A 20,631-nucleotide genomic window follows, 5' to 3' on the forward strand; every position below is an offset into this window, starting at 1 on the left:
TGGAGGTATTCAAAAAGCGCATAGACAAGGCACTTCAGGACATGGTTTAGTGGGCATGGTTCACGGTTGGACTCGATTATCTTAAAGGTCTTTTGCAACCTAAATGATTCTATGATTCTTACTGTCTGCTTGCAGGGTCAAGTCTAAGCCACCATACAATTCTTCACAACCCTCCATGATCACCTTACAGAGTTGTTCACACAGCTCACTCTGCCCAAGTATCCAAACTTTTGCTCATATGCCTACTTTATCAATTCTGAGCTGATATTGTACAAAAAAAGGAGAGGCAGGGTATTGCACAGTTACACACAGACCAGCTCATGACTGTAAAGCAGCAGACAAAAGCCCCCACCAGTACACTCATGCAGTCAAAAACAGAAGCCCCCAAATTATTGTCCAGCTCTTACTAGTGAGGGGCTTCCCTATCCACAAAGGTAGACTAAGAAAAAAGTAATATTGTTAACTTCAGTTTAAAAAAAAAACCACCACCCCCCCCCCAAAAAAAAACCCACAAGTTTTCTGAAGGGTATTAATTGGCATAGCAGAAGGTTGTCCACAAAACCCTGTATCAATCCTCTTATAGATTTGACTTAAAAAAAAAAAATTACCTGATCACATACTCTTTTCTGCCATGGGACCTTTTGTTGTTCTGTGCAAAAGATGGATGGTACTTACTGAATGAACAGCTATTCAATATTTTGTTTTATTCTTATTGTTAGCTCCGTGGCCCCATGCATTATTAACTGCACGCTATGCAAACTGATCTCCACAGAGAGGATTATTAATTTCCTCTCAGATTTCTCTACAGCTATAGAATTTCTGTTCCTTCACAAATGTTCACAGATGCACTCACCACCCCACCTCACAGCACCGTGTTCGAGCCTTCCCATTTCAGATGAGGGGGAAGAGAAGAGAGATGAAGGGAAGATACCCATGTTAATGTTAATTCCATGTTCCCATCTGAAGCACCCAGGGATTCTCAGGGCCCTCAGGAACCTGCATCAGTCCCATGCATGGGCAATGATTTCTGCTGCAGAGGTGACTTCTAAAGCCCTTTTGGATGTTACGTCCAGGGCCTCAACACAGGGCCCACTGGGATAACAGCTAGTGCTCACCCACTAAAGCCTGGCTGAGAACAACTTACCCAGAATCATTTGGGAACTTTGATACAGAAATAAGACATCACATGCTTAACACGCCCTCTCTCTCTGACTTGTACATTATGTACATTTTTAGCACCTACAAATCATACATAGCACTTACAGTTGTTTTTTTGGTTTGGTAGGGGGTTTGGGGGTAGGTTTTTTTGGGGGGGGGGTGTTTGGGGTTTTTTGGTTGTTGTTGGGGGGTTGTTTGTTTTTGTTTGGGGTTTTTTGTTTTCTTTGGGTTTTTTTTAAAATATTGCGCTCCCTACTTGCACCCAGGTTAGATCAAGTCTGAATACAGATTGGGGGGAGTGGGGGAGGGAGTGGGAGGAATTTGGAGGGGGATGTCATGCAATCATGCAATCTTGACTTCATCATAATGCTACTGATATTTAACATATATGCAACAGATAATCAGATGAATTAAAAACACAATTGAGAAGCATTAGTACGTGTTAGCACCACTTACACGTACTATATGCTAAATACAGCATCCTCTTTTTTTTTTTCTTACTGTACCTCCTCCTCTTTTCCCTCTTCAACAGCATAAGAAAGTTAGAAATTTAGAGAAAAAACCTACAGTGGATTATTCAATTTGTTTTCTCATAGAGTGCAGTACTTTTTTCCTCTACAGAAGATAGTCAATTATTTTATCCTGTCTAAATTAAAATTACTAAGGCAACAGTTTCCACCATTTCCTTTGGGACACAATTCCACAACCTCATTGATCTGCAATAAGATTTTCCTAATGCTCAAAGTAAATTATTCTCTTGTTTTAATCTCATTCTATTACTCTTGGTGCACATTAAATAATTCTCCCTTCTTCCCCTTCCTTTCCTCTGAGGTGCTCTCCCTTTCACAGCTCCGCTCTCAGTTACAGGTCCAGAAGCTAAATGCATTTAGATATTGTAAATCTTCCTTCAAAAGTGAAGAAACTGCTGTCACTTTTAGGTACTCTCAATACTTTAATTTGTCACTCTTGGGAATAAGACGATGTTTAGGGCTGAGGGGAATGTTCCAGACAGAAAAAAATCCCAGACATACACTTTTTTAGACTATGTACACAGCAGGTGGCATATTCTGCCTTTAGTGTACTTACTTCTTTTCAAATTCATATTCAGTTGCATGCAAATATGCTGTCAATTGTCAGTCCTCTCAAAAATCTCAGCATTAATCACTCCCAGATTTCTCTCATCCACTCAAAATAACTTTGTATACATTTACTCTGGATCTATATTGCAGTACTTCCCAAGACTGGAGCTAAATTTCTGCCTGCAATTCTTAACTCCAATATTATTTCTCCAATTCACAGTTCTTTAAAGTTTACCTTCACTAAGAAAAACTTACAAAGGAACTACTTCTAAGTTTCTCATGAAATTTAATGGAAATTGTATCTGAAGTCTGATCCCGATGAGCAATCATTCTGCCATCCCCTATACTATAAGGAAGCACGTTATGGGTAAATTGTTATATACACTATATAATCCAACCACTCATTCTGTACTTTCTTTTAAATTTTGACATGAATTACACTTGGCAAGCAGGATAACGCTCCAAAGTTGTATCATGTCTTGATAATGCTTCTGTTACTTCCTGCGTGCTCCGGGTCCCAAGCATCTGCAAGTCACCCTGAAGCCAGTAACCACTGGGGATTATACTAAGTGACACAAGGAAGTTTAGTACTTCTTTCAATGAAACTCTGTCATTTAGCATTGTTAGCAATAGAAGCTCATCAGCACAGAGCTTTTGGGGAGGGTGGGGGGAAATAACACTTTCTGCTTTCTTGCCATGAGACCTCTTCACATCAACACAGGCATAGGAACCACTGGAAGGAAGAGAAAGCCTCAAAAAAAAAAAAAAAAAAAAAGGGGGGGGGGGGTAATTTAGTAGGGACAACTGCCGAATGACCTTCAAACACCACCAAGACTTTGTTCCAAAACATTACCTCTCAGCCATTTTGAGAAATAATTTTGTATTATTGCTAGAAAAGCATCAAAGTGCAAGAATAAAACAGATGTCCAACGCAGCTATATTCCGTATGCTGATTCTTTACCCTAAACATGCACAGAAGTGTTAATAAGCACATTATAGAACATTAAAAACTTTGGCACATGGAAAAGCTTTATAATAAAAGATGCAAAGTTGAGAGTTTACTTCAAAAGGGTTATTTTTGCTTTGTAGGTTCATTTAAGGACAATTAATTATACTTTCTTATTTTTGCAGGCTCTGGCCTTGGCAGTCTCCAGGGTTATCCCTGTGCCAGCAGAGACAGTGTGTTTGTTTATTTCCAAGCTTTCCACTTCTCTGATTATTGCTACCACGTGCTGCTATTTGTTAGTACGTACACCATCTCCCATTTTTTAATCATAAAAACATATTTACTGTTTGTCTAGGAGACCCTATTGCTAACAAAAATAATTCAATCAGGAGCTGGAGCAGTGTTTTGGCTACCATTTTCATAGTAGAAATCCCTTTTAAAAGTACACATAAGACTCCCTACAAGATTTATTGAAACCTATTATTTTGTACTAGATTATATGGATTTTTTTTTTTTCCAATTCATGCTGGAATATTTGAATCTCAAGAACTGCAGGGGAACTGCTTGTTTTAGAACAGCTGTTTTCCTGCAAATTGATTTTCAGATCACATTTGTGGGAACTTTGCAACTGGTCCTAGATTTAATGAATCTTATACTCCCCATACCCCCAAAATTAAATAGCAAGTCCAATTCAACTAGGCAGCATCCAAACAGTCAGCAGCATCCCTGGCAGTAACTATATGCACGTGTTTGTATGCAGGAGTAACATGAAGTAACTGTCTCGGTCGCTGGCAAGAAAACCAGCCATCCCTGCCTCTTTACCTGCCTTCTGCAGGCAGGACAAAAGCAGAGCGCTGCAGGATGCCTCCCAGAGATCCATTTGCCCTAAAAGGAATGAGTCCGTGCTGGCAATGAACAGCCAGACCACAGGAGCACCGAGAGCTGGAAGCCACCAGTCTAAAAGTCAAATGTATCAGAAGATTCATCCTGTTTAGTTAGAGCCAACAAGGCAACAAAAAGGTCTGCCTCAAACCAACACTGACATTCAAACAAAATTTTTTTGAAGGGAAGGAGCAAAGATGAGCAATTGGCTTTAGCTCGCTGATGGATGTAACAACTTCTGGACGTTTAGTTTTGTTTAGCTGCTGTACAAAACTGTGCGTCACATCTGGGCTGCCTGGCACAGGCTCCCAACCAAGTCCAGCGATGCACTGAGGTACCCAGACATAGCTGCTATCCTGATAAGCTACTCTGGTACAGACAGGGATGGATAGCAGTGTTTTTCAGAGGGCAAATATATCAAAGTCTTTTCCTTGTGCATGCTTATTCTTTTTCATTACTGACATAAACAGTGTGCAACTGTAGTGTGAACACAGGAACAGATCTCCGAAATATCAGCTGAGGTAGATTAACAATAGGGAAAACTGCTTCTATCATGTTTTAGGCCCTTAAAATACTAGTGACTGGCAAATTTAACATATAAATCTCATACACTTTTCTAAGCGAACCTAGAATTGGCTACTAGTAAATTCAAAATATTCGTATCAGTTTGGTTTATGAAGAAATATGTTCAATCAGTTTAAGAAAACGACACTGTGAAATTAAGTAAGGACAATTAAAACTAGGAACTACAGCCCACGTTTCAGCCTAAGAACCAAAATTTGCAGCAACAAGCTATCTAGCAATAACTTTAGCTGACAGTTAACTTACAGTAAGGGAGATGACAGAGATGATGGCAGTGCCAGCCATCCTCCCAGTCTGCGAGCATCAGGAACAGCAGCCAATTCCTGAGCTTTATTTTATGTCTGCTTCCTCACTGTTTCTATCCTGTCAGGCTCCTCTTACCTTTCATGTTTCTTTTCATACTCACTCCCTTCCTCTTCCTACTGCTGTAATCTCATCATACTTGCCTTCTCATCACCTTCTCCATAACTAACCCCCCCACCCAAACACACCAGCATCTCGTCAGCTGCCACCCTTGCTGCTTGGCTGCGACATTGCTCCTGTTTCTTCTGTTGTTTCTCTCTTGTACAACTGCAAGATGAAAATGTTCTTCAGGGTACAAAAATGAGTCATTTGTGCCTCTGAAGCATTTAACACAGTTGGCTCTTCAGATGTTTCAAAGTTACTATAAAATAAAGCAACCATATTAGGTTTAACAAACAATAAAGAGGAAAAAAGGGACTTTCTATTAAAGATGCTCACTTAGGAGAGACTACTTGATACCGTTACAAACCAGCAATTGCCTAACAAGTCCAGAATGAGAAGGAAGATAACAAGCTCTTCTGCTTAGCCAGCTTACAAACACACCCAAGCTAAAGGCTAGAGAAAGCAAGTTCCCCTGCTAGAATAGAAATGCAGGTACCTGTACCTCTTGCAAACACGTGGACTTGCATGGAAAACACTAGAAATCACCCGTGAATGTTTGTATTGTTCCTAAGAACTGAAAAGTACCAAAGAAAGAGAAAAAAGTAGTAAAAATTCTTGACACCAGCCCAATGCAGTCAAATGTGGAGTTACATATACACAGCCTCTTGGCTTAGTTTGTTGGTTTGGGTTTTTTTTGGGTTTTTTTTGTTTTTTTTTTTTGGGGGGGGGGGGGGTGTTTGTTTGTGGGTTTTTTTTAATATACCTCTTCCAGCCACACACATCGTGGGGGGGGGAAGTCAAAATGTGAAATATTTCACCGAGAAACAACTGATTGTGGTGGAAATGCATTACACTTTACAGTTTCATCAACAACTGTTTCTATTAGAGCACTGAATTCACACTTAGAAATGTAGAATAAGACTGGGGCTGCCAGCACATAAATGGGTGCACATTGACAGAAAAATCCCTGTTCTGGAGAAATGAACCATCAAGCACAGCAGCTTCCCATCTTGCTGACAGAAGTGCTCTTCTGCTTATCCAGCAAATACTGCTGCAATTCCAGTAAGTGTATTTCTAAAGGAAGAGAGACCCATCTATATAGCAGTCAAATTGCTTTAATTCCCTTCTTCCTCCCCCACTTCATCTTCATGCCCTACTTCTACTAGGTGGTCACAACCATACATGCTTTCTGCCAAGCAATACTTTTATCAAACTTCATTACCTTCTTAAACAAAACGACTCAATACCACTCAACTCCATGCTTTTTCACTAAAAAAAGAAACTGAAAGCACACTGCACAAAATTGCTGTATTTGTCTATTTAGGCCTTTTTTTACCCCTACCTCTGTTACTGAGGGGCTGACCTTTGAGTTGATACTAAGGGAATGAAGATTCACACTCACACAGATTAAGGTCATTCCAGGAACAGCGACAAATTCAGTACTACTGGAGTCAAAAGCACATTTCAAGAATATCATCCCCAGTACAGCACGAAGCCTTACTTCTGCTCAAGCAGGTAATGATATTTTCTTCAAATTCAAAGACAGAAGGATTGATCCCCAACATAAAAATGGATCAACCCTGGATTAAGTTGTAATACTCGATATTGTTGTTCTTTACAACACTGCAGAGGACAAGTAGTGAAACAGCCCTCCTTTGCTGAATGTACAGCTGAATTAGCAGCCAAGAGCTGCTTCCCAGTGATTTAATATAGTCACTACCCAGGAACGAAGCTGAGATTACAACAAGGATGTACGTGAAAAAAATGTGGTAAACTGTTTCCTCTGTTCTGTCAGCTCTGAAGACATTTCAGCTAACAAAACATGAGATATGGGATACTTCGAGCATTTCCAGAACAAAGGAAACAGCATAGCTGAATAAAGAGGTTTGCATAACTGTAGGTTGCTCAGGCTGCAGCACTGATCTGTGCCCACACAACATCATCAGCTGTCAAACCCCACAGCCTTTCTGCGAGATGAACTCAAAAATATCAAGGAACAAGAGCCAGGTCCCATCCTCCCAAAATTCATAAGCAGCTCAATCATTCTTTAACTACATGAGCTGCACCACTTCAAACCGCAGCAGAATTCACCAAGTTGGCTTGAATTCCCAAGACCATAGTCCCAGAGGGATCTAGCTGGAGGAAAAGAAGGAATCAAGCAGCTGGCCTTGGACTGATTTACAAGCACTAGTTAAAAGAAAACAAGAAAGCCAGAGGAGACCAAGCACTAAGTAGGTTCACTCTTCCTGGCGTTTCTTGTCCTATTTACCAGGTCTTGTTCACAGGTGGATATGTTGGAGCTCCCCAGAATTACATCATCTTTAACTGTGGCATTAAACACTTCCAGTCTTCTTTCTCCAAAGGTCCTCGTTTTCTTGAACTGACTTTCTTCTGGAACATGCAATGCCCTGCCATCCAGCTTGCAAAATATCCAACATCTCTGAACCGTGGTATGATAGATGGGATGTATTTATCAGATATTAAAAAACCAAGTGGGTCTGATTAAATGATGTATAGTCTGATTAAGACATAGTAATTGTCTCCTCTACCATGAAGATATATGATCTTTAGAGCTTGCAATAATGAACACTAGAAGCAATTGCTTGTTATGTAATTATGAGTGTACAGAAAGATACGGCTAGGTTGTAACAAGTTCTCACCAATGCCATCAACAATATTCACCTTCTTTGCATGTCTACTTTGGGGTGCATAGAGTTGCTCTTTTCCTCTGGGTTTGCCTGGAAATAACAGGGTGGTGGGAGGCAAGTGGCATTCAAAAGCAAGGCAACACAGGGCCAGGAGGGCGATAGGTCAAGAGATGGGTAAGGATTTCCCCAAAAAAGCAGATAACAAAAATTAAATTATATCCAAGTAGTGCTAGCCAGCACAAACAGGGAGAGCACCATCAGAAGAAAAATTAGAGAACTAGGAAACATGAGTGGTACCAGAAAAAAAAGTGACTCTTGGCCAGATATGCTTGCTTCAATGAGCCAAGTAATACTGCTCCATAAAACGTTCAAGAAATACCATAAAAGCCAAGTATACCATATTCTTCTCAAGAATGACAACACAGAGCCAAGAAACATCAACCCACAAGCTGTTCTTTGTGGAAGCGGAACCCTCGGCTACCAAGGCAATGGGAGGCACAGGAGGTTTCTTGCATCGCAGTGGGAAATCTGGATTACAACCTGGGTCAGTTTATAACAGCAAGTGACCTCTATATGCTGCTGCTGTTTAAAATATCTGCAAGGAAAGCCTCATCTATGAATGTACCTACAAGCACATTTTAGAAGCTCCATTACATATTTTATCTACGCATTGCAAGACACCAAGGAAACAGACTGAAGCACTTTCCATAAAAAATTAAGAAATCTCTCTCTAAAGGACATATGCTTTATATAGCAATACACACCCGCACTCCTGCTGCTCGTCACCCAAACATCATATGAGTTTTTATGAATGTTAACTAGGCTTCAGTATTTCTAGAGCTAAACAGATAAGTATTATTGCTCTTACTGCTCACATTAATGAGCAAACCTGTATATACCTCAGTCAGATTTTGGTATGTGGATTTCAGATGACATCTGGGGTTTTCTGGCTTTTTTTGTGTGGCGTTTGGGGGGGGTGGGGGTGAGGGGTGTTTGTTGTTGTTGTTTGGTTGGTTTTTTTGTTGTTTTTTTTTTTTTTTTAAATTAGGGCTCTGTTAAGTAAGTCTCAAATTTGCTCGTTGCCAAAATATTTAAGCTCCGGTGCTAAAATTGCACACCTCTCCATTCAACACTTTTCATTCAAGCAAAGAACAATACCTGCCAATACACATTCGTTTACCTCATTTATAAAATTACAGTGAAAATTACCAGAGACATAAAACAGCTATTACGATAAATAAGGAGCTTAAAAAAAACCCCATACACATACAGAGAGAATCAGAGAGATCCTGATCCTTCTATGCTGAATGTTATTCAGAAGAAGGATTGCCAGTGCAATGCTGAACAGATCAGTTCATTTCACTTTCTTCACTTAACTGGATTTTTTATACAAAAGTAATTGTTCCTATAAGATACAGCCCTTGTCCATATCTTTCGAGGTTCACAAAGCCTCAGACCTACATCTTTACCACTATTCGGGTTTCCATGGTAACAGATGATGGTGCCTTCTAAAAAAATACCATAATATTCTACAGTAAGTGTCCCAAATCATTCCCATAATATTAATGAAAACTAGAGCACGTGGACCTGCACATAGAGCATAACAGACTAAAAAAGTACAATTAAACAAGAAAAGAGAGCTGAGGGACTTTCAGAAGGGTGGATGGTAAGAAAGGGCTCTGCGTTTGTAAAAGAGAAGGATTATCTCTCAGAGATTCACAAAGGCCTTTATACACACAGTGACCTTTTGTTGCCACTGTCGAAATAGGCAGTTTTACAACATCGCCTTTCTAATATTAGTTGTTTATGTATTAGAAAACAAATCAAGCCAGCCAGGAATGAAAAATAAAGTTGAATTGTAGTGCTAACAGCTCCCCAGAGGGAGTGAAAAGTGATTATTGAGTTAAATGGCTGCATTGTTAACAATTGCCACGCAGAGTAGCTTGCACAGAAAGATCCGTTTTTCATTGCCAATTTACTGACAGCAAAACCTGTGAGTAAATGAACTCCTAGTAAATGAATTAATCTTCCCCCAAAATTTCCTCGCAGTTTGCTCCCTTGCTCCCCTTTCATCTTCCTTGGACAAGCCATGTGTAATGAACTATCAGTTGCTGTAACTTTATGATGTGGCAGCGGTCTTTGAAAGCAGCCAGCTACACGTCCAAACATTCAGGAGCTCTGCCATAGCAGAACAAGGAGCAGTATAGGGAGAAAACTAAAGCAAACACTGACATCAGAAGAAAAACAAGTGTCAAAGTAGGTGTTCAGGTGAACAGTCCCAATGTAAACCCACTGTCCTACTTTCCCCCTGAATGCTTTTTCACAGCTCTTTTCTCCGCTCTGTTGTGCTAAAAATGCTACGGTCTGTTTTGTGTGCAAAGTGCACAGCAACTGCAAGAATACTCCACATATTTGGTGGGAGAAAAATTGCACACGTGCTTTAAGGAAAAAAACTTCCCCATAAGCAAAGTTCCTTAATTTCTGAAATCCTGAAAGAACTGGCAAATTCTGGAATTACCTGGTGTTACTTCTGTCTCTTCTATGGGAAAGTAGAGGAATTAAATTAGTAGCTGACCCTAAAGCTAACAAAAAGTTTAGAACCTCAAAAGCATACCTCCAGTTATAAATAAATACAGAGACTGCAGGCAACTGAAAGCCAATTGCTGGGGAGAAGAGTTATAAATAGAGCAATACAGAAATTACATAAAGAAACAAGTGTTAACCAGCTCCCTCAATATGAAACTAGGTATTCCAGCAAGAAGCCATCAGCCTTCTGCTGTCGTTTTGTAGTATTCCTAATTTTATGTTGTGGATAATAAAAAGCAGCAGCAGCTGTGCAAGTTGGGTAGGAACTGAATATCATTTTGTCTTGACTTCTGTCTTTCCTACTTCTTAGCCCAACTACTATATAGGAATAAAAAAAACCAAAAACCACAAAAAAAACCCCGAGCTAACTTCTTGCACAGTGATTTTTCGGGATGTTTAACAAAAGGCTGCTGAATAAACGCATTAGGCTTTGAAAAATAACTCGGAGACAGGAGGTATTTGCATCCTAATAGTTATGGAGACAGCACCACCTGATGGAAGATGCGAAAATGCACCGATGGCATTAACTGGAGTCTCTCCAAACTTCACTGAAATTTTAGAGATGAAGTGCATCTGAAAAACTTTGCTTTTTACCATAAAAATATCAGCTATATGAACAGAGTCCAGACCATTACACTTCACACCAGATATGAAGTCCAAGAGGAGAAAACTTTCTTTTAACTTCAATAATAGAAGCAGCTCCAAAAACATTGTTAAAATCAGCTCCTCTTACTTTGAATGGCAAGAAGGGCACTAAAATAGGAGGTGGAAGGTGATACTAATGATTACAAAACCCCACAGTCACTATTCCCACTGAACTGATGATTAAAACAAAATATTTCATGGCTTTCTGAAAATAATGACAGCATCTGCCTAATCCCTAAATTTGCATGTGTTTAGCTCATATTATATTGTTAGTTCCCTCAAATACAAAGTGTTTTCTGTCCCCTTAAAAGTTTGCCATTTTCACAGAACACTTTTCTTTCCAAGCATCTGGCTAAATGATTCATCAAAAGCCGAGGATCTAATCTCAATTGATATGACATGTATCAAGAACACGAACACACAGTTGGAAGAGAGAGAAAAGAAAAAAAAAAATAGCTCCACATATTGCTTACTCAATGAAGAAGCTATTTAACTAGGTTAGATTTCCCAGCTTTTCTAATAAATCTGTGGATCTGTGCAGTTGCCTAGCAATGTAAACAAGATACCACCGTGGTGTCAAACCATGCAGGATTGATTACAACATCTACTTCACCGGGCTGACCGGGGGGCTCCTCTGCCTGCCTGGCCCCTCTCACCCCAAACTTTCTTTTGAGCCATGCTGCCCTGAAGAGATCCCTGGAAGGCAGGTATACAGAGTCTTCTGGCCGCAGCAGCTCCTACACCCCGCACTAGTCCTGTTTTAAAGCAGCGAGACAAAGTCATTCGAGCTCTCAGTTTTAACTAAGAAAAATCTTCCACTGTTTGAGATAAACTAAACGTAGGCTTTGTGGTTTCATGCCTTCAAGTTGCAAGCACTGAGATTTATCTCTACGCTAAGCAACGTTGCACTGGGAATTTTTACTCGTCTTAAATATACAGATGGGGGAAAAAAAAGATTTAAAAAACCCCCAAAACTTAGAAAGCTAGATACATGAAGTCAAGAGAGAAGAAAGTTACAACTGTTTATTTTTTAAGAAAAACTGCTGTGAGAAAATGTCATAACACAAGATCCAAGAGAAAAAAACCAAGACCACACGTATCTTTGGTTTGCCTACTAAACAGCACAAGAGAAGAAAACTAGCTCTATAAGCACCTGTCATCTTCAAGTAATTCAAACTATGCCTAAAGGAACTTGTAGAAGGGGGAAAATAGCTGGCTACTATTAATGTACACATACCAGGGAGCGAAGTATTCCTTAACATCAAAGTGACAGAGAAAGTTGACAACTGGGAAGGAGTCCGTCCGAGTAGCAGAGCCCCCCGATAAAGTTACTCGAGCCGTGAGATACAAGGGGAGAAAAAGCCGCCACTAAACTTCTGAGAGCAACCCCAAGCCCTTCGCCTGGCTGGAGGAGAGAGGCAGCGGCTGCTCCCGAGCTGCACATCCTCCAGCAGCTAACTCCTGCCTTGGGCTCGGAAACACCGTTGACTACGAAAAGGACTCAAATGTCGCGAATCCCAGACTAAAGGCAATGCTTTCATCTCCCACCACACTCAACTTTTCGAGGGGCGAGCCTCCCCAGTCCGAAACGCAGATCCTGCTGCTGCCAGCCCTCACCAAGCAGGCTCCCCCGCCGAGCCGGGCGCCCGCGCCAAACCCCGCCAGAGCCCCGCGCTGGTCCCCGGGCACTGCCGGGGCTTCAGCCGGGCACTCGCCGCGCTGGCGAAACCGACTTTTAACCTAGACCGCTCCTTCCCTCGCCCACCAGCCGCCTTCCGAGGGACGCTCCCAGCCCTGCCTTGCTCCGTGGCTTTGCACGGGGCGCTCCTGCCAGGCCGAGGGGCCGGAGGAAGGGATGAGGCGAAGAGTTTAGGCTGCCGGGGAGAGCCGCCTGCCCCGCGGCCGGGGGGATGCCCCGGGGGAGCCGGGCGGGGGAGCCGCCGGCGGGGAGAGCCGCGCCGCGGGGGAGCGGGCAGTCGCGGCGGGGCCGCGGGCGGGCTGGGCGGCACTCACCTGCGAAGACCTGTCCCTCCGCCTTGGGCAAGAGCTGCAGGAGAAAGACGATCGCGGCGACGCCGGTCATCCTTCCCCGGGAGTTCACCTGCCCTCCCCGCTGCCGCGGTGCCGCTGCCTCCCTGCCAATATCCCCCGCATTGGTGGCTCGGGCGCGGCGGCGGCCCCGGCAGCCGGAGCCGCGGTGCTGCTCGGAGGAGCCGCCGAAGTGGCGGCGGGAGGCGCGGGGGGAGCGGGCGGGAGGCGGGCGGGAGGCCCCCCCCCGAGCCCAGCGCCGGCCGCGCCCGCGCAGAGCCGGCCCCGCTGCCCCGCCGCGGCGGGGGGCAGCAACCCCGGGTCCCCCCTCCCACGGATTGAAAGGCTTCCTCAGTGCCTGCGCTGGCGGTTGGTTTGGGCTTTCTTGGGTTCGTTCGCCTTTTTTTTTTTTTTTTTTTACCCCTATTCAAGCCCAGCTGCACACACAAAAATCTCCTATCGGCAGCGGCTGAAGTACAGCATCTCGCCAGCAAATCTAGGCTTCCTGCTCCTGCCCTGTTTCCAGCGGGGATGGAGAGTAAATGCAGGGTTCTTGCATGAACCGGAGGACTGGAATCGTGGCTGAGCGCGGCGCGGGGATGGGAAGGGCAGAAGCGACCCCCTGCTAGAGCCAGGAGGGGGAGAAACTGCAGGTTTCAGGGGGTCCTTTGTTAGAGCGGCTGTTACGAACAGCTTACAGGCATTTGCAGCTGAAAATAGTAATTTTCACGATTATTCACTTTACTTTCGAGAGAGTTAACTGCTAAATACCTAATCACACCGTGTACTGCTGCACTCCTAGGCTTTATACACAGGCAGAGACACAATCTTGAACAAAATTCCACTGGCAACTTATTTACCAAAACAACCATGTTTCTCTTAAGGCGGGGGGGGGGGGGGGGGGCACAAAATAGGAGACATATCAATATCGATCAACCACCTGAGCTCGAATCTGCACAGGAGAAGGAAAGCGCTGACCACCCGGATAAAGCACCTGTTTAATCATCAGCACAACGGGGAATTATTTTAGACAGGAACTCAACTTTGGGAAGACATTCCAGCGGTGCTGGGCACGCTTTTACCCACAGCACTTTAGATTTAAGGGAACGCTGTTCCCTCATTAAATCCAGCACCGCTCTTGGCGTCATTTAACCTCCCCTCCCTGTGGTTCTTCCCAGTCCCGTGTGCAGCCCCCCCCAAGCCCAGCCCCGGCCGAGGAGGGCAGCGGCCCGCAGGGGGGGGTGTTGGACCGGCGGTGGCTGCAGGCCCCCCGCGCCCCCCCCCCGGCTGCCGGAGAGGGAGGTGCCTCCCCGAACCAAGCTGGCTGCGGGGCTCGGGGCGGCGGCACAGTCCAGTCTTCGGGTTTTGGTTTGGCCCTGTCCCAAACCAGGAGAGGAACCAGTAACGCCAATTTGCATTTAAAACTACTAGTTTGCATTTCACGTGAAACGCTTGAGAGCCCCAGAGACTTAAAAGTATGAAGGTGGTTTGCTTTTAGGGCTCTGGATGTCTTCAGGACCCATCCTGACACATTGTCTTACCTGAGACAGGTTCCTGCCCCTGCGAAGGCACCTCGGGTGGGAGTGCAGCAGCCCCCCCCGCCCCGTTCCCCTGCAAAGGCCGTGCCACCCTGAAGGCAGCAGGGAGAGGGCAATCAGCTGAGAGCAGAGGGAGGGTGTTTGCTTGCCAGCACAAAGCACAGGTCTAGCTGCTCCCCAGCCAGCTTGTGTTCAATGAGTAGAAGAGACCAAAACAGCTGCGGTGGTCATCAGGTGAGAAGGCTTATGGTTTTAGCAGTGAAGGGCCAAGCTTGACATTTTGAAGTCACCACTGAAGAATTTCACATTGCAACCCTTGTCCTGTCAAGCGAGAACACTACCCTGCTAGTCAATGGAGACATCAGTTTGGAACCAATACCCCCCCCCCCAGTAGTATTCAGCATCCCTATCCAGAGCTGAGTTTGAGGTCCACACATCTCACTCAAAACCAAATCCCCCCCCCCCCCCAGTCCAAAAAAGCCCTCCAACCAATGAAACATAGTCCTCTCTTCAGGTGTCAGCATCACTTAAAAATTATGGCATGCCATAATATGCATTTTGTTGAGTAAAAGGACAAATCACAAATAAGTATACAATTAGAGATAAAGGGAAAGCAGAGAACAGAATGTCAAGGAGAAAGAAAACATCACCAAGTAGTGTGCTAGGTAGTAGAAAGGATCCAGCCAGCACAGTAGACACAGTCATAAACTGCTGGAATAATTCTGTATCAATGCAAATTGCTTGGACCATAACAACACAGAGCCTTGAAACACAGAGATGGTGCTGGCAAAAAGTGAAGAAAACAGTAGCAAAGAACAAGCTGTAAAAAACCAACCCTAAATCAAGCGATCACCAGTTGTTTCCATATAAACTAAATAAAAGGGAAGAAACAAAAACAAGTCTGGAATTCATGTTCAGAATGACAAAAATTTGATAAACTAAGAATGACAAAAATTTGATAAACTAAGTGATTTACTGAGGTCCAAGGAGCTTAGGGAGTGGAAAGCAGAGAAGCTTGGTGTCAACCTAAGAAAAAGAAATCTGCATTGTAAGCAAGGTGAAGAAGGGTAGAAGAGAAGGATCCTTACCTCTAACTAGATAAAGCAGAAAGAGGTTAGAAATAAGCAATCTGCAAGAATCTGGAAAAAGCACTGGTCAGAAGAAACAACTGTGTCTTAGACATCCAAACAGCATAAAGCCAAAGATTAGGCTGAACTAAATCAGGCTAAAACCTTATAAAGGACTGTCTGAACCCCAAAACACTTTCTTGTGAGAAAGGAAAACAATAAGATAAGATGCAGGATGACTGCAATGAAGACAGGATAAACTAAAATTAGGTAAATATTAACACAAAACCCCCAAACCCTGAAGTGAGTATTTTGGTTAATGACAACACTGAGCTAGTAATAATTTAACTGCTGAACAAGCACAGTATCAACTCTGGAGCCACTTATCTTCCCCACAGTGTACAAAGTCTTTGGTAGAAGAAACTATGAAGGAATAAAGCTGTATTTTAAACTATTTTTTGTTTAGCTCTACAACATGTATATTCAAATGGAAATTAGGTAGATCCAGCCCTAAAAAAAAAAAAAAAAAAAAAAAAAAAAAACCCAAAAAAAACCAAAAAAACAAAAACTCCCCCAAAAACACAGAACAAAACCAAAACAAAAACCTCACAACACACAGGTAATTTTGTAAGTGAAACAAATATGATCAGGTCACATCTACCAATGTTTTACCAGAACATCCAATTGAACAGCACATAGGAAAATACACAACATTACAGAAAACACATGCAGCAAGGAACTGCCCTAAAAGAGAAAGGCAACAAGACTGGGCTGCAAGCAGAGATCACAGGGACATGAGGTTAACAGTCAGTTTTAGAGTCTTGTTAAAGTTTAATTTTTACATTAATACCACTGATTGGCTTCTTATGGAATATACTGATGACAAAGTCAATAGATATTTGTAATACAAGAGGATTGAAATAGTCTGCCAGACAATGACAGCATCTTTGAGGACTGGATGTATAGTGGTGGGATGAAATCCAACTATTAAAAAAAGTTGTATCACTGGAGAAGGGCAATGAGAAAACACAGTGCAGATCAGGAATGTATAATTTAAAAACAAGCAGATATACAATCAGCATAACTCATTTACAGCCAAGGAAACCCCTGAAATTCAAACAGGGCCATAATATTGGTTCAGCAATAAACCATCAAGCAAGACAGAGACAAGCTGTTCTCCAAAACTCTGACACTAACCAAGAAATAATACAAATGACTGTATATGCTTTTATATAATCTGTGGCCTTCTAGCTAGCATAAAGAACTAAACCCTCTACAAAATGATCTTGCTAGATCTCTACCTTTCTGGGCTAATGTGTCCTATACAACATTATTTTATAAAAATGGCAAAAGAAAAGTTTTAAGTCTGATCCCATCCTAGTGTATATCATCATAGCTTATTTTGCTGTTACTAATAACTCAAGCAAGGTCTCAAGTGGCTTAAAAAAGCAAACATTAACATAAGTTCTGAAGTTTTCTTGAGCCTGTTGCTCAAGGCTTCTTGACTCCATAAAACCATTCCCTCATTGTGTCAGATAAGAGAAGAAAATTTAATTCTTAGTTGTACTCACGCGCAAATGATACAACTTGTCCCTGGAAAACAAAGCCCTGAACAACTGAAGGCACTGTCTCATTAGGACACTAAATGCATTTAACCAAGAAAACCTATTAAAAAAAAATCAGCTCATGGACTTGAATCAATATGTATGTTTTTGAAGTATTTAACAAACAGGTTAGTCTGTAAGTATCCAAGCCTGCTACCAGGCTAGAACAGAAACATGGAGGAGCTCATCCAATCCCCTATAGCGTGTACAACACCTCTCATACCTACAGCAGAAAGCCAGCTCACAGACAGTAGCCAGGCTACCTCTGCCCATACAGACAACACAGTTCCTCTTCCTAAAAATAATAGGAGTACTCCACAACCCATGTGCTTTTTAAAAGCATAGGAGAACATATTTTTGCAGTTCTATGGGCTTCTTTTGTGGTGCACAGGTCATCAAAACATGACTGCCACTCAACTACCTGGGTATAGGCAGATTCTAGAGATACAGGAGAACCTTTGTTCCATGTACACAGCATCACCCACTCAATGGGTGCAGAAAGAGAACCTCACCTTTCTTTGAGAAGTTGGGTACACATCAAGATCAGTCTGATCCAATATATGGTAAACTATTTTTTCTCCCCCAGGGCAAGCAGTATGTATATACTTACAAATAAATACACAACACACACAATTTGCAGCTTTCATTACAGAACTACCCATTATGCAGTAACTTCCTTACAAATTAGTCGGTAGGATTCATGGGTGAAAGTTGTAGGTAAAGTTCAAAGGGCAGATTAAAGTTTCCACTTCCTCACATTGTGGACTGTAAATTTGGATCTAGAACGTGATCTGTTCAGTTTTTGTTGTCACAGCTGGGCAGAAAGGGGTTAAAGAAAGGAAACTTAACTCCATGTGCCATTCTCCTGAAACCACTTGTGACTTCACCCATCTGTCCTCCCAATTTCAGTTTTTATTACTAAAAACTAAACTGTGTCTCCAGCATTGGCTTCAGTTCTCCATATGGGCTTACCCATATTTTACATATGTACACATGCATATACAGACACTCCACCCCTACAGAAAAGAGAAACCCATACTGCAGCTGCACATCACCTTAAATACTGAGGAGTTAATAGTAGGCCAACTCTGTGAGTATCAGGAAGAAGAAAGACCTCCACCCAGTTCCCTGTACCCTTTAAGGGGTACCTTGTCCATTTTTCCACTCCCGCCAAGTTATCAGCACATTTGCAGATAACTATGTGCAGAAATACAGATACCAACTGCTTTTTAAACTCTGATTACACAATGAAATCATTAATCGATGTCAGACACATTGACATTGATCTCTTATGCATCATCCTCATTAATAAGTTTCTTCCTTTCTGAAGGTAAAAAGAACTATCAGCCATCAATTATTTAGAAATACAAGTTCACCTTTATACATGAATACAATGACACTTTCCAGGAAATGCCAAAAAGGCCTGGATCTAGAAGGCTCTCTTGACAATGCTGTATCATGGAAAAGCAATATATTAAATACCACATAGGCAGACACAAGCAAGTAGAAAGGCAAGGCAGCAACATTGAAGTAGTCTGAAAATGTCAAAACAGCCCAACATATCTTCTCCATTAGCAGTGAATTTTGAACTTAAACTCTTCATCTTCCTATATAACAGAATAAGGGTCGGAGTACTCTGATAAGAGTCTTTCTAAAACAAAACAATTTTTCATGGTTGTAGCTCAATTTATAGATAAAAATTAATGAAACTGCAGAGACAGCTGTAATACACAATATTTAGTTTGCCTGTCTGTACTTTAATATACATTGTGCTGCTTTTAAAAGGTTGAACAGCAGAAGAGGCAGCACCTGGCTCTTCATGCTGGCTGCTGACTCAAGGTGGATGAAACACTGTACTGGGAGGGGGAATATTCCCTTTGGAAAACACCTGAACATGCTCAGTGGAGAAAGCTCCTCATATGCAAGTTGAGATGATAGGGACAGAAAAATCAGACCAGCCAAAAGGGAGCCTGCATCAGTGGTGTGGCTAGGGAGACTGCAAAGAAGAGCAGATACACAGCCAGGCCTTGGAGGGAAAAAAAGAGAGGTTTTTCCTAAGCACCCAGAATAGATGCTGCAGCATTTGCAGGAAGCCACTGTGTTGTTTGATGAAAGGAAACCTGAAGGACAAGGCTGACCCTGAAGGAACAGAGTGGGCAGGGGGAGACTTGCTTAGCCAACCTTTTATTTTTATTCAATATTTTTCCAAACACTCTGAGCTTTTACTATTTTAGAAAGTTCACAATTCTAACAGTGCTAGCTGTAACTTATTTTCAAGGTAAGGAACAAAGCCACGGGATGTTGTGTCATTACTGCCATCTTCTGACTCAGTAGTACCTTAAGCATATTTCTCTGTGTGGAATCTTTTTCCACTAATTCTATTAGTTTTAGCTGTTTCCAAAGCACTGAACAGGTATAACGCATGTTTTACCTGGGTTTCATCACTTTTATGTACCATGATACATTCCAAGCACTGGTCCTTGACACTGCTCACGTTTCTCATTAAATGCTTCCATGCAAGTTTTGCTCGACATAAAATTTTCTTGAATTAACACTATGAAATGGGGATCTAGATTACATATGTATTATCAAGCAGGTGGTTGCATGTGTTCTGCACAACTTGCCAGAGGATGCTGCCATTAAATGGGGAAGCAGGTGCCTTTTCATTGGTCACAAGAAACAGGAACAGCTCCTCCACGTAAGGGACATAAATTTGTTGCTACCTCAGACAACTTCACAGATTCCAATTGCAATAGGAGTTCTCAGAAAAACATCTGAAAGTGATATTATATCATTGTAGATTCAATCTATTAGCATTCAGAAATAGCAAGCAAATCTGTCAGCTGTAAAGAAGGGAGGCTAAAGAGCTGCATTCCAGTTAAAGACTACTCCAAGCCCAGTTTCTGGAGCAGGCAGTAGCATGAACTCTGCTTTAATGAATATTTCTAAAAATTTGTGGCCAAGGCACTTCAGGGTCACTTACATTCAGGAAAACAATAACACACAGAGAATTTCAAATGCAACTTTCCACCTTTTAAGGAGCCTTACCCCATCTTTAGGTGTAATGATGGAGCACACTCACTACTGTAAACAGAAGGAAGTGACAGAACAAGGGTGACTGCATTAGCACCTCTGGATGAAAGTCTTTTTTTTCTCTTCTACACAGTATAGTATTTCTCCTTTGTCACGAATCTTTTTCTTCGAGGAAAGTAGAAACTCCACTTAGACCTTGTGCTTCAGCTTCACATCTAAATATGGGAATAAGTCATCCCTCTGCCAAAGTGTGTTCTGCTTGTAAATAAGAGAAAGAATAAAAACATGCTCAGATACTCAGCTGTTGGAGACCATAAACACCCAATTCAGCAAAGAGAAGAGAAGCCACCAGAGGTACCTCAGAAAACAGAAACAAAAAGCCCAAGTATTTGGAACACTTTCTAGAATTTCAACCTGATTTTGTTTTTCC

General features: G+C 42.3%; 1 protein-coding gene across 14 annotated transcripts in view; it reads right to left on the reverse strand.

Annotated features, from left to right (window-relative positions):
• The window catches only part of PTPRT (protein tyrosine phosphatase receptor type T), a 507,468-nt gene extending 494,274 nt beyond the window's left edge, over nt 1-13,194 (reverse strand). For all 14 annotated transcript variants that reach the window (XM_030008888.1, XM_030008884.1, XM_030008894.1 and 11 more), the window contains exon 1: nt 12,945-13,194. In XM_030008888.1, the coding sequence (XP_029864748.1) occupies nt 12,945-13,014 (70 nt within the window). In that variant the 5' untranslated portion in view covers nt 13,015-13,194. The remainder of the gene's footprint in view (nt 1-12,944) is intronic.
• Nucleotides 13,195-20,631: the final 7,437 nt, after the last annotated feature.

The sequence above is a fragment of the Aquila chrysaetos genome, chromosome 3 (assembly GCF_900496995.4).
Source record: "Aquila chrysaetos chrysaetos chromosome 3, bAquChr1.4, whole genome shotgun sequence".
Taxonomy (NCBI): domain Eukaryota; kingdom Metazoa; phylum Chordata; class Aves; order Accipitriformes; family Accipitridae; genus Aquila; species Aquila chrysaetos.